We start from the raw sequence: 14,083 nt of genomic DNA, 5'->3' as shown, positions 1-14,083 counted from the left end.
GGAAATAGTCAATCAAGTTCAGGAAGCACAGAGAGTCCCATACAGGATAAATATAAGGAGAAATACGCCAAGACACCTATTAATCAAACTGTCAAAAATTAAATACAAAGAAAACATATTAAAAGCAGCAAGGGAAAAACAACAAATAACACACAAGGGAATCCCCATCAGGTTAACAGCTGATCTTTCAGCAGAAACTCTGCAAGCCAGAAGGGAGTGGCAGGACATATTTAAAGTGATGAAGGAGAAAAACCTGCAACCAAGATTACTCTACCCAGCAAGGATCTCATTCAGATTTGATGGAGAAATTAAAACCTTTACAGACAAGCAAAAGCTGAGAGAGTTCAGCACCACCAAACCAGCTTTACAACAAATGCTAAAGGATCTTCCCTAGGCAAGAAACACAAGAGAAGGAAAAGACCTATAATAACGAACCGAAAGCAATTAAGAAAATGGAAATAGGAGCATACATACCGATAATTACCTTAAATGTAAATGGACTAAATGCTCCCACCAAAAGACACAGACTGGCTGAATGGATACAAAAACAAGACCCATATATATGCTGTCTACAAGAGACCCACTTCAGACCTAGAGACACATACAGACTGAAAGTGAGGGGATGGAAAAAGATATTCCATGCAAATGGAAACCGAAAGAAAGCTGGAGTAGCAATTCTCATATCAGACAAAATAGACTTTAAAATAAGGACTATTAGAAGAAACAAAGAAGGACACTACATAATGATCAAGGGATCGATCCAAGAAGAAGATATAACAATTGTAAATATTTATGCACCCAACATAGGAGCACCTCAATACATAAGGCCAATACTAACAGCCATAAAAGGGGAAATCGACAGTAACACATTCATAGTAGGGGACTTTTAACACCCCACTTTCACCAATGGACAGATCATCCAAAATGAAAATAAATAAGGAAACACAAGCTTTAAATGATACATTAAACAAAATGGACTTAATTGATGTTTATAGGACATTCCATCCAAAAACAACAGAATACACATTTTTCTCAGGTGCTCATGGAACATTCTCCAGGATAGATCATATCTTGGGTCACAAATCAAGCCTTGGTACATTTAAGAAAATTGAAATTGTACCAAGTATCTTTTCTGACCACAACGCTATGAGACTAGATATCAATTACAGGAAAAGATGTGTAAAAAATACAAACACATGGAAGCTAAACAATACACTACTTGATAACGAAGTGATCACTGAAGGAGTCAAAGAGGAAATCAAAAAATACCTAGAAACAAATGACAATGGAGACACGATGACCCAAAACCTATGGGATGCAGCAAAAGCAGTTCTAAGAGGGAAGTTTATAGCAATACAATCCTACCTTAAGAAACAGGAAACATCTCGAATAAACAACCTAACCTTGAACCGAAAGCAATTAGAGAAAGAAGAACAAAAACCCCCAAAGTTAGCAGAAGGAAAGAAATCATAAAGAGGAGATCAGAAATAAATGAAAAAGAAATGAAGGAAATGATAGCAAAGATCAATAAAACTAAAAGCTGGTTCTTGGAGAAGATAAACAAAATTGATAAACCATTAGCCAGACTCATCAAGAAAAAAAGACCTGTATGCAGAAAATTATAAGACACTGATGAAAGAAATTAAAGATGATACAAATAGATGGAGAGATATACCATGTTCTTGGATTGGAAGGATCAACACTGTGAAAATGACTCTACTCCCCAAAGCAATCTACAGATTCAATGCAATCCCTATCAAACTACCACTGGCATTTTTCACAGAACTAGAACAAAAAATTTCACAATTTGTATGGAAACACAAAAGACCCCAAACAGCCAAAGCAATCTTGGGAAAGAAAAACGGAGCCGGAGGAATCAGGCTCCCTGACTTCAGACTATACTACAAAGGTACAGTGATCAAGTAAAGATGTAAAAAAAAAAAAAAATCTCCACAGAAAGGACAGATTTTTCAATAAATGGTATCAGGGCAGTTGGGGGCATCTGAGAAAATTGGACCCATACCTCACCGTTTGACCCCAAGATATATTTTAAATAGATCAAATATGTAAGTAGTTTACAAAATGATTCCGTAACAGTATTAGGAGAAGCCACGGGAGGATTATTTCATGATCTGGGAGTAGGAAGAGTATATTAAATGTATCTTTTTATAAGAGAGAAGCCACTGATAACTTGGATTGCCTGTGGGGAGGAGGACTAGATGGCTGGATAGGGATGGATGTGAAATTTCCCACTGTATCACCTTGTTCTAAATTCAAAAGATATAAGAGGATTGTGTTACCTACCCAAAGACAAATAAAATTTAAGTTAAAAATTAAGGATGCAAGAGAAAAATGAAGTACATAACATAAATGGGTGAAAACCAACATATACTGTTCCCACCAACTCCAACCTCCTCAGACCGACCTGGCTAGAAAAGTCTCTGTGTCTCTGTAACTTACCAACTCTAGCTTCATAATATGCACACAGTCCCTGAGGATGTGTGTAGGAGCTCCTAACAGCTTGGTGAAAGCTATTAATGTATTGGCTTTAAATGGCGGTCCTGCAACCTACAAGGATAAATAAAGCAAGTTAAGTTACTCTTCATTCTACCTTGACTCCTCTGTTTCACCGACTGTATTAAAATTATGCATTAAGAAACACATACTCTTGTTTCAAAGAATTTCTCTAAAACTTGAAGTTCATCAGGCTTCCACTGTCCTGCATTTTCGGGTGTCACTTTCAGCTGAAGTGTTTGGTTGGTTTTGGGACTAAGGGCTACTCTGCATTTCAGTGCATCAGTCTTAAACATAATCACTCCAGGTTCATTGGAATTTATCAGCTGTAGCTGAAAAACAAGAAGCATGCATCAGATTAACATGTGAAATAATATGTAAGTCAAAGGGAAAATGGAAATGTTAACTAGAGAAATGTTTCAAAAGGAAAACAACTAAGTTGGTACCTGTTCCACAAAAAGGTATCTAGGCACTGGGCACCAGCAATTGCTAACCATATAGCAAAGAGAGGCAATCAGACATTATGTGTCTCCTGATGGAAGAACATAACACCACCTATCAAAACCACAACCAGCTTGAGCCTGAATTCAGTAGTCAGATCCACAGGGTTGATCAATATTACAGAAATATGGAGGTCAAAAGAACATGTTAGATGATTCCAAAGGGATGCAATCAGCAAGATCCAGACTGAGAAACTCCACAGGACAAATGATATGGCTTCTTCAACAAATACATTATCTAATGAGAAATGGAGGGGGAACCTATTGTTTAGAAAGGACTTAAGAACATGTATGGATTTTGATTCAGATGGTAAAACCTGTGACAACTTGGGAAATCTGGACACCAATTAGAAATCTGATGATAAAGAAACTATGGATGAAATGATGTGAGGAATTTGCTGTCAAACAATCTGGGAGGAGGAGTTATAGGTGAAACAATGTTAGTGTGAGTTCACTGTGTTGAAGGTGGGTGATGAGAACAGACAGGTTTATTATATAATTCTCTCTACTTTTGTATATGCTTAAAATTGTCCACAATAAGTTTTAAAAAAAAAGATCCAGTAGGAAGAAAGAATAAAGAGTTCAATTACAAAATGTTAGATCTGGACTGGGACGATATGCTAGGCCAGGGGTTGGTAAATATTTGAGGTTCTATGGTCTCTGCTGCAACCACCCATAGACAATATGCAATTGAATGCGTGTGGCTGTGTTCCAATGAAACTTTACAAAAACAGGTGGAGGGCAGGACTTGGCCTCCAGGCCCATAGTTTACTGACCTCTGCACTAGCCTAATATGCTGATTATGCAGATGAGCAAAATGAGGTGCAAAGGGCTGAAAGCTTACATGGCTGTTAAGTGGCAGAGGTGAGGCTAGATCACAGGTCTGATGATAACTTTTGAATGCTAATTTATTTCAACTTACGTTAAAACTTTTCTTTCTTTCAAATTTGAATATAAAGGTTGCAAAATAGCTTGGCGCCATCTGTGGTGAGGCTATTTTAAACGTTCACCATTCTGACTACCTCATTAACATAAATATCGATAATAATTATTATAAATAAGATGTAACTGAATACCAAAACATTATGTAAAGGTTTTATATGAAGTTATCTCAAATTTCCACAACTGTTGTGAGTTAGGTAGATACTACTATCTACTATTATCAAAAAAGGTGAAGAAATGTGCCGAAGCTCGTACCAGCCAGTGGCATGGCCTGGCTACAAACTGGGGTAGCCTGACTATAGAACTGGTGCTCTCAACTCTGAACTGTCTCCTAAGGTATCACCACAGCATAGAAGTCTTTTTCTATAAGAGTTTTAAATCAATTCAGTTGCTCATGTGTTTTTTTAAAATACTTATTTATTTATTTATTCTGGCTGTGCCAGGTCTTAGTTGCAGCATGTAGAATCTAGTTCCCTGACTAGGGATCGAACCCAGGCCCTGTGCACTGGAAGCACGTCTTAGCCACTGGACCGCCATGGAAATCCCCAATCGCTCGTGTATTTAAAAAGTAGCTCTCATCCTTGTGATCATAAATAATTTCACGATCACAGATTCCGATTCAGCCTGCCTGCAGAAGCATTCCAGAGGGCAAATAGTTCCTCGTATGCTATTCTCTACCAAGTCAGATCCTGGGTGCACTTGTTCTACGGTATCGTGGGGACCTATCCCCAGGTCCATGATAGCCACAGTATGGCAAATTATAAGTGAAGGAATTTGTTAATGTAAGAATGGAAAAGAAAATAGTGGATCCATTTTTAATGCTAGGGTGGAGGGCAAAACACAATGCTAACAGGCTGGTTAAAGGAGGTGAGGGAATAGCACTTCAGTTCAGATCCTACTCTAGGAAGCAACTTAGCACCTGCTTTGACAATCACCACTTAGGAATTCAGCAGGTACCCACATACCGTTTCTTGTTGAATAATTCTTTGAAGGTGTCGTCTCATGATGACGGATCCAAGGAATCTCTCAAGCGGAGAACAAAGGTAACTACCTGCTAGGCCGGGCACGAGGCCTGGCGTTGGAGAGGGCAGCAGTAAAATATTCAAGGCACTGTGAGTGAGGATGGTAGGGATGGAGGCCGCCCAGGAGCGCTGAGGTAGTTTACGAGGTGGAGGCATGTTTGTGGGCATCGTTTGGGAACCTTTTGGGAAGGAAAACGTCATTTTTTTTTTTACAAATACACACAATCTCGTTGTTCCCTGTTTTGCTTTTATTAAACACCTTTACTTTTCTATAGCAATCCATACTGTTTCCGTTACTCCCTGTGGTGTTAACAATCACATATTAGTTTCCTTACAGTTATTCTCCTCCCTGCAGCCAGGTCCCTTGCAGTGTGACTTTGCAGCAGTTCCTTCAAGGAGTGGGGTCTACTTCTTTACTTGGGATCTGGGCTGGCCTTGTGACTTGCTGTGGCCTACAGAATGCAGTGGAAATGACACAGTGCCAGCTGCAGGCCTAGGCTTTTACTGACTCTCTTGGAATTCTGTCTAGCCCCAGGTGAGCAAGCCCATGGTCAAGTATGAGACCACAAGAAGCAGAGAGAAGCCAGGCCCCAGCCAACCCAGGAGCTGACCACAGATGCATGAGTGAGCCCAGCAGAGCCTGGAAGAATCACCCAGCTGGGCTCAGCCCAAATTGCCAATCTGCAGAACAGCGAGCGAACATATGATTGTTGTTTTAAGCCACTAAAAGTCACATGGCAAAAGCTAATGAACATATGTGTACAATTCTTCTTTTCTGTGTTAATTTGCATAACCTTGTCAGTTACCTTTAGGTATCTTTTAAGGTCTAGTAGTGCAGCTAAGTTAGTAGTCATAACAGAGGTACAGGGTTCACCTCAGAAGACTTCTGGAGGAGACATTCTCCTTTCTTACATTTTGCCCGACTTTTACAAATTTAACTACTGTTACAACTAATTTACTAAATGGATAAAAGTTTAAGTTACTGAGTATCCTTATTAAGTCATGACTTTCAAATGCGAGGTTGAGGATAGAATGATTAAAACAGGTCATTTATGTTATTCTAAAAGCTAACATAAAAGTGTCGATGACACTCACTTGTTCCAGCTCGAGGGGAATGAGAAGCATCTGGAACTGGAGAATGTAGTGATGGGTTGGCTGGTGACATCCCAGGCATGCGTGTTGCTGGTGAGGGGCCAGACACTTGAGGAGACCCTGGCCAGTTCCCTGCTCGTCCACTTGGTGACACCATAGTGTATGGAGAACTAGGGTCCAGGGTTCCTGTAAACAAGTAAACAAATGGCTTTCAAAACCTATATTTTAATAGCTGAAAAGCTATTAAATAGCTGACAACATTCAAATGCTTAAACCCCACGTGGTGATATTTTGTCTTTCAGTAAGATATTTCACTGAAGCCTGATGCACATGGCACATTTGAATCTCTATTTGGTGTAGTTTTTGTACTTTTGAACATGATAAAAAAAATTAGGAAGGTAAAAAAATACTGAGAAAGGATAAAATTTACCTTTACACAAGCTCCAAGATGTGTAATATGTAACAATCTACTTTACACTATATAACAAACACTGTGTTTGAAAATATTAAGCAAAAAAATCTCAAAGCTCCTTTAAGGGTAGAAATCTTATATTTTTAAACTAACCCTGACAAATTATGTTTTCATTCTACTCAGAGAAGGCTGAAGAGAGGGAATTTTCCATTTTCTTTATTTAGTAAAGGGTACAGTGACTAAGAAATGCACCAAGAATCAAATTTTGAAAGCAGTGACCTCCTGAACAATCTGATATTTAAATTTCACCCTGCAGATACTTTTAACTTATTTACACCTCTTTGTAACCAAATGACAAAATGAGAAAATACTTCTACCATATATCAGAGAATAAATGTTCCTTACTTAGAAATCTTACAAATCGGTAAGAAAAAACACAAGAATATAGGCAAAGGATATAAACTGGCAGGTGTACAATAAGAAACACGAAAGACTAATGAACATAAAAAATAGTTCAACTTCACTAATAATCAAAAAACCACACATCGAACAGTAATATGCCATTTTTTACCTATCAAAATGACCAAGATTTTAAAAAATCACAATACCCCTTGTTGGCAATGATGCAGGAAAACAGACATTCTTGTACAATACTAGAGGAAATTGGTACGGCCTTTTAGGTGAGCAATTTGCAGTATGTTTCAAAAGCTTTAGAATTTCTCAAACCCTTTGAGACAGCAATTCCACTTCTAGGAACTTACCTAAGAAGATAATCCTGCGAGCAGAGAAGACACCATTTTCAGTTGTGAAAAAATAGAAACATTCTAAACGTATCGTAATAAGAGAATGGTTAAATCATGGTATGCCCAGACAAGGGGATACTATGAAGCCATTTAGTATGACGACGTAGTTTTTACTGACAGAAATGTTCCTGCAAATATTAATAGTAAAGAGGAAAATCACAGATGCTACACAGCTGTAAAACCTGAGGAAGCTCTTTATGTTCAGATTTGGCACGGGATTCATGATACAGTTAAGTGACGAACGTAAGGCACCGAAGACGGTGTGCAGTGTGGTGCCATGTGTGTAAAAGAGAGGGGGAAGAACAACCCGCATAAGACATCCCTCCAAGAATGCACGAGAAATCAGTAGCACTAAATGCCTTTGGGAGGAAGAACTAGGTGGTTGGTGGACTCGAAAGGAAACACCTCACTGGCTACCTCTTCTATTCTTTCTCTTTTTGAACAAATTCAAAATAGAATTTTTGAGTTAAAAAATTCAAGTCTCAAAACAATACATATGGTAGGGTCCCAATTTTGTGTGTGGGGGGTGGTGTTTAAGGGGAGAGAAGAAGATGGGTAGAGAGCAAGATAGAGCAACAGAGATTTGGGCGGGCAGGCAGGCAAGCGGGGGTGCGTGACAGGCCGAGTGAGGGGGAGAGAGAGTGCGAAGCAGACAGACTAACTGGTAGATCTCTTCGTTGTGTGATTAGGAAAAACGTATTCTTATTTTTGGCCGCAGCACGTGGGATCTTAGTTCCGAACCCGGGCCCCCTGCAGTGGAAGCGCGGAGTCCTAACCACTGGACCACCAGGGAATTCCCAGGAAAAACGTACTTTCTTTCGCTATTTCCCCAATACACAAGTGCTAATTTTGCAAAAAGAAAATTTATTTAACAAAAACTTATTTAACAAAAACTACTTTCACATCAAACTCTTATGTTCTAGCAATTTCCGGTATGGACTCACCATGTGGACTAGCAAAACTGGCCCCTGGTCCTATTGAGATTCCATGCGAGGAAGGGGGAGGAGTTGGAACAAATGATGCTGGTGATGGGGCTCTCAAAGCCCCACTGGGGGAGCTGGCGGCATGCAGATTTCCTAATAAAGGAAAATAATTATAGATGATCTTGCAGGACACATATTATGTCCTGTCCAAGGACCCCGAGTTAAGACTCTCTACAGACTAAAGAAACAAGTAGTAAAGCTCCCGTAAGTAGCACAAAGAAAAACTGGAACAATTTCAGTATGGAAAAAGAGAGACATCAATTCCATGGGGTCCAAATTCTAGCTCTTATATTGACTGATGTTTAAAAAAAAAAGCCAGTGTACTTTTTTATCCACTCACTCACTCATTCAACAAGTAGGCATGAACATCAATTTCATGCCAAGCATTGTTGTAGGTACTGGGGATGCAGCAGTTAACAAGAGACAAAAACTCCTGCCCTCATGGAGTTTATATTCTAGTATAATGAGAAAGACAAACAAATATATGTCAGGTTATGCTAAGTGCTATGGAGAAAAACAGGGCAAGGTAAGGGGGCTGTATCGTGTAGTGGTGGAGGTGGGTGCTGTTCTTTATATAGAGCAACCAGGGACCTCTCTGAGAAGGGGCTATGTGGGCTGAGACATGAAGTGAAGGATCAGAAGAGCTAGTGCAAAGGCCCCAATGGTAGCAGCAGTTATAAATAACAGGGGGAGGCCAGTGTGGCTGGAGCAGCGTGAGCAAGGCGGGGAGCGGGGAACGGAAGACGATCAGGTCAGAGAGGTGGGAGGAGGGTCCCAGATCACACAGGGACTTGTAGGCCACTCTAAGGACTTAGGGTTTACCCTGAATGAGATGGGAGGCCACTGCAGAGTCTGGAGCAGAGGAGTCATGACCTAACTTCTGTTCCAGAAGGATCACTCTAGCTGCTGTTGAAAAACAGACTATAGGGCAGGAGGCAGCGAAACCAGTTAGAGGCAACTGCAATTACCCAGGTGAGGGATGGCTAATGACCCGGGAAAGGGTGAAGGCTGAGATGGTGAAGGTGGTTAGATTCTGGATAAATTCTGAAGATGGAGCTGACAGTATTCGGTAACTGACTGACTGTGGGTGTGAGAGAAAGAGGAGTCCAACATGACTCCTACAGCTTTGGCCCAAGTAACAGGAAGGAAGGAAGAAGCTGCCACCTGCTGAGATGCAGTGCCTATGGGAGAAGCAGCACAGGGCAGGGTTGGGGGGTGTTAGGAATTCAGTTTCAGCCATGCTGCGTTTCAGATGTTGACTAAACATCTACATAGAAATGCTGAATAGTTAGCTGGAAAAGACAGGACTCGAGTTTGGGGGAGAGGCCTAGATGGAGCTATAAAAAACTCGGAGACATGAGCTTAAAGATGGTATTTAGCCACAGGACTAGCTTTAATTTAGGATGATGAAGGGTGGGGACTATGGCTATCAAAACTATCAGTGCAACATTAAAATACTTGCTACATTACCATGACTATCCCCAATACCAGCAGCTTTCAAATTCTCTACTATGTAAGAGAATTTCATATTTTTAATGTTCTATTAATATCTAATGCAGTACTAATTCAATACAGTATGAATTCAATAGTAACATATTGATATTCAATAAATGTTAATCAACTTGATTAACCTTTAAGTATTATATTTACATATTTAGCTGTGTGATCTGGACTAGTGACTTAACTTCTCCATGCCTCGGTATTCGTTTAACCGTTTATTCCCTAGGGAATAAACGAATTCGTTTAATTTGTTTAATCCCTAGGCATTACCCGTTTAATGCCTAGGGCTTAAACGGGTAAAGTGCTTAGAACAGGGCTTGGCACACAGGAAGCACTATATACCTGTCTGCTACTAAAATTATTTCAAAATAATCATCTCTCCTTCCTTCTATACGAAACCAGTCTCAACCCACATCCTAGAAACTCCCTCCCCTCGGGTGCTGGGACCCCGCTTCCCGTTCTCCCCCTAGCTCCCCAGCTGCTCCTCCTCAGGCTCCCACACTGTCTACTGTCGGAGCTTCACAGGGTCTGAGTCTCCCACCAGCTCAGGGTTCAGGGGCCTTCAATGACACGACAATGACTTCCAAGTCTTCACCTGGGGTCCCACCATCTCTGATGAGCAGGGAAGGGCTCATCTACGCTAAAAATCCGATACCAGCGCTCCTCGCTAGAAGGTAAGCTCGAGAAGCAGGACTGCTATCGGGCTCACTGCTGAATCCCCAGCACCGTGCAGCATTAGACACAGAGCAACCACTTAAGACAAACCAACGAATTAATTGTTCTGTTAAAAGTCAAAATTCGGCATTCTCCCGCAATTTTTTTTTTAAGATTTTTTTTGATGTGGACCATTTTTAAAGTCTTTATTGAACTTGTTACATTATTGCTTCTGTTTTATATGTTGGTTTTTTGACCGCGAGGCATGTGGGATCTTAGCTCCCCGACCAGGGATCGAACCTGCACTTTCGTGCATCGGAAGGCGAAGTCTTAGCCACTGGACCGCCAGGGAAGTCCCTCTCCAGCAGTTTTTACAGCGTACTTCGTGGGGTCGCCAACAGAGCCATCTTGTTCAGACAAGTAGGTTGTGGCCTGCCTGACTCTGAGGTGGGGCACTGTTCACATACACCTGGGCTCTGCCAACTCCTTCTGTAAGGGGGCTTTTCTGAAACGGGTCGTCGTAGCGGGAAAGCAGCCACAGACACTACATAAATGGATGTGGCTGTGTTCCGATGAAACTATTTACAAAACCAGGTGGTGGATAGGATGTGGCCCACAGGCCTTAGCGTGTCGACCTCTGACCTAGATCACGTTGTGATTCTTGGAGTTGCGCCATGAGTCTGGCTCTGGGTGACAACAACTCCACTTAACTCAAACCTTTTAAAAGTGCTCCTGAATCACGAACATAGATTTCACAACCCTGCCATAATGAATGAATGGCAAATATCCAGCCACGGACTAGCAAAGCAGTTCCCTCTGACATCTACGGCTACATCTGTAGTATTTCTCACGGTGTGTGTGCGTGTGTGTATGCGTGTTGTCTATTTTGGATCTGAAAGTTGAACACAACAAGAGAATAAGTAGTATCTTACCTGGAGACTGTGTGTGCATCATAGAGGGAGACTGGTTAACTGTGCTGTGATAAGATGTAGGGGGCGAAGTTAGAGGATAAGCGCCTGATGATCCTGGCTGCTTTGGAAATGGCTGAAAAGAAGAACATTCCATGTTGGTAAAATGGCCAACCATGCAGGTTATGTGAGTGTGGCTTTCCCCAATAAAGAGCTACAGTGTTGACATTTACACACATCCCTGGTTACCAAATAGGAAAGGTGAGGTATGAAAATGCCCAAAATTCACATCAATAATGCAAGTTTTAAAAAACTTCCTTTCAAAATGTTTTAAAAATAGCAACATTCTCATTCCTGACCTTGCACTACCACTGCTTATAGCCCCCAAGATGTTTTTTGCTCATTTTATCTACCACATAACTGACTTATCTATATTATTTATCTACCATTTGACTGATTCTAAGATAAATTTTCCCCATATTTTAACATCTCTGAAATCAGTGTGTGTCTTCCAATTCATGGCATGTCGTAGTTGAACTGGCAGTGTTGTTTCGGGCGGTACATAAAAACAATGCATTTGGTGGAGTTTTAGAGTCAGTGAAATATGGTAGTTCAGCCTGATCTCTACTCAGCTTCACCTTCATCTCCAGTAATGACCATGTAATTCTTCCTAGTCTATGTTTTTAACTTGAGGTATGAATCACATAAAGCACACGACTCTTAAATGTATAGTCTGATGAGTTTCTATAAGTGTAACTGCCACATAGATCAAGATACTGAAGGACATTACCAGAACCCCAGAGGCCTCCCTCACCCACCTTCCAAGTCTCTATCGCCTCCCCAAACTCTGACTTCCATCACTCAAGCTTGGTTTTGCCTGTTTTTTGCATCTCATATAAATACTGAATGTACTCATTAGTGTCTGGCTTCTTTTGTTCAACATTACGTCAGTGAACTTCATCATTTCGTTGCATGCAGCAATAGCTTTTTTCATTTCTGTGAAGTATTCCACCGTATGAATATACCCCCGTTTACTCACTCATTCTACTGTTGCCGGATATTTGGGTTGTTTACAATGTTTTGCGTAAATAATGCTGCTATGAACATTCCTGTGTTTTTTGGCTGCATTTCTGTTGCATATATACCCAAGGTAGAACTGTTAAATCAGGCATGCATAATGTTCAGCCTTAGCACTCTGGAATAATGCTGAACACCACTGCAAGGTAGCTGTACCATTTTATACACCTTCCAGTAGTAAATGAGAGTTTCAGATGGTCCTAATACCAAATGTTGGCAAGGACTATCAATTTTCTTTTCCTTAAAGACATTTCTGTGGGTATGGGGGTATTATCTCACTGTGGCTTTAATGTATAATTCTGTGATGCCAGATGACACTGTTCACCTTTTCTGTGCTTACTGGCCATTTGGACGTCATCTTTTGTGACCACATGGGTGATCACCTGACATTATTTTAAGTGCGGGAGTCTGAAGTTAATGCTGTTTCTGGTACTATTTACTTCCCATCACTAGAAGCCTCCTCCTGTCTCCCTCTGTCACTATTTCTTCATATGAATTTCTTGGGCATCTCGGGTCCACCAAGGACCTCCTTGCCTTTCAGCAAAGAAGCAGAGCCACCTATGGAACCTGTTAAGTAACACAAATATGACACCGTTTGGAATGGCAGCTAGACATCACCTGTTGCTGGGGTGGTGGCTGGAGTTGTGAGATTAAAGAATCCATCATATCTCCTCCAATGGGAGAAGGGGGATTATCATCCTCATTTACAGACCTTCTTCGAGCATCCTGATTGCTGTCAACAAACATATTCAGGAATGTCTATGGATATAAACAGGTAAAATTTAGATTATTTTACCTAACTTTAGTAAGATATTCTTAATCACTGAGAATGTGTTAACAGAAACAAACATATTATGTCCATTATCTGAAATATAAGTTTGACACGTGGCCACTATTGTTAGGCCAACCTAGAAGAGAGAGTGATCAATTTGAAGAAAGGGGGAAAATTGAGGAAAAGTTAAACACAACAATAAAAATAACATCTAAGTTAAAATGTTATTATGTGAGCAAAAAGTTGAAGAAAGAAGTTCACCCTGGCCAAAATATTTTCTTATTAATTTCTGAATCAAAAACGTGGAAAAGAATAAAAAGTTGTATGGTAGGCATATAAGTAACTTCAATGACTCGGAAAACTTCCTATTTAGTGAGAGTTCTCACTTTTTAAGCCAGAAAATATGAAAGAGGAAAGCTGAATAAAGAAACTAAGCCACCTTTTCCCTTTTTATTTTATGTGACTTAATCTTAAACATCAAGAGTGGGACAGTCTTGTTTTATAGGTTATGTCATCTAAAATTAAGCAAGGCTACCAGAATTTGTGTCTCAAGAACAGATTCTCTCTTTTTTTTTTTTTGCGATACGCGGGCCTCTCACCACTGCGGCCTCTCCCGTTGCAGAGCACGGGCTCCGGACGTGCAGGCCCAGCGGCCATGGCTCACGGGCCCAGCCGCTTCGCGGCATGTGGGATCCTCCTGGACCGGGGCACGAACCCGTGTCCCCTGAACGGGCAGGCGGACTCTCAACCACTGCGCCACCAGGGAAGCCCCTCTTTTCTTTTTAATGTAAATTTCATTTATTTATTTATTTATTTTTGGCTGTGTCGGGTCTTTGTTGCTGCGTGCAGGCTTTCTCTAGTTGCGGTGAGTGGGGACTACTCTTCGTTACGGTGCGCGGGCTTC

At 40.8% G+C, this 14,083-nt stretch overlaps 1 protein-coding gene across 6 annotated transcripts in view; it reads right to left on the bottom strand.

The window, feature by feature from the left end:
* Positions 1-14,083, bottom strand: part of MED14 (mediator complex subunit 14) — a 73,935-nt gene that overhangs the window by 7,578 nt on the left and 52,274 nt on the right. For 4 of the 6 annotated variants that reach the window (XM_073798996.1, XM_019943546.3, XM_019943544.3 and 1 more), the window contains 7 exons: positions 13,026-13,166; positions 11,355-11,466; positions 8,230-8,361; positions 6,074-6,256; positions 4,922-5,157; positions 2,667-2,846; positions 2,461-2,568 (listed from right to left, as the gene is read on the bottom strand). In XM_073798996.1, the coding sequence (XP_073655097.1) occupies positions 2,461-2,568; positions 2,667-2,846; positions 4,922-5,157; positions 6,074-6,256; positions 8,230-8,361; positions 11,355-11,466; positions 13,026-13,166 (1,092 nt within the window). Of the gene's footprint in view, positions 1-2,460; positions 2,569-2,666; positions 2,847-4,921; positions 5,158-5,217; positions 5,431-6,073; positions 6,257-8,229; positions 8,362-11,354; positions 11,467-13,025; positions 13,167-14,083 lie in introns of those variants that run through there. The other 2 variants (XM_019943545.3, XM_033850068.2) reach the window with 2 other exon arrangements.

Source organism: Tursiops truncatus, chromosome X (assembly GCF_011762595.2).
Source record: "Tursiops truncatus isolate mTurTru1 chromosome X, mTurTru1.mat.Y, whole genome shotgun sequence".
Taxonomy (NCBI): domain Eukaryota; kingdom Metazoa; phylum Chordata; class Mammalia; order Artiodactyla; family Delphinidae; genus Tursiops; species Tursiops truncatus.
This window is presented reverse-complemented; position numbering and strand designations above follow the sequence as displayed.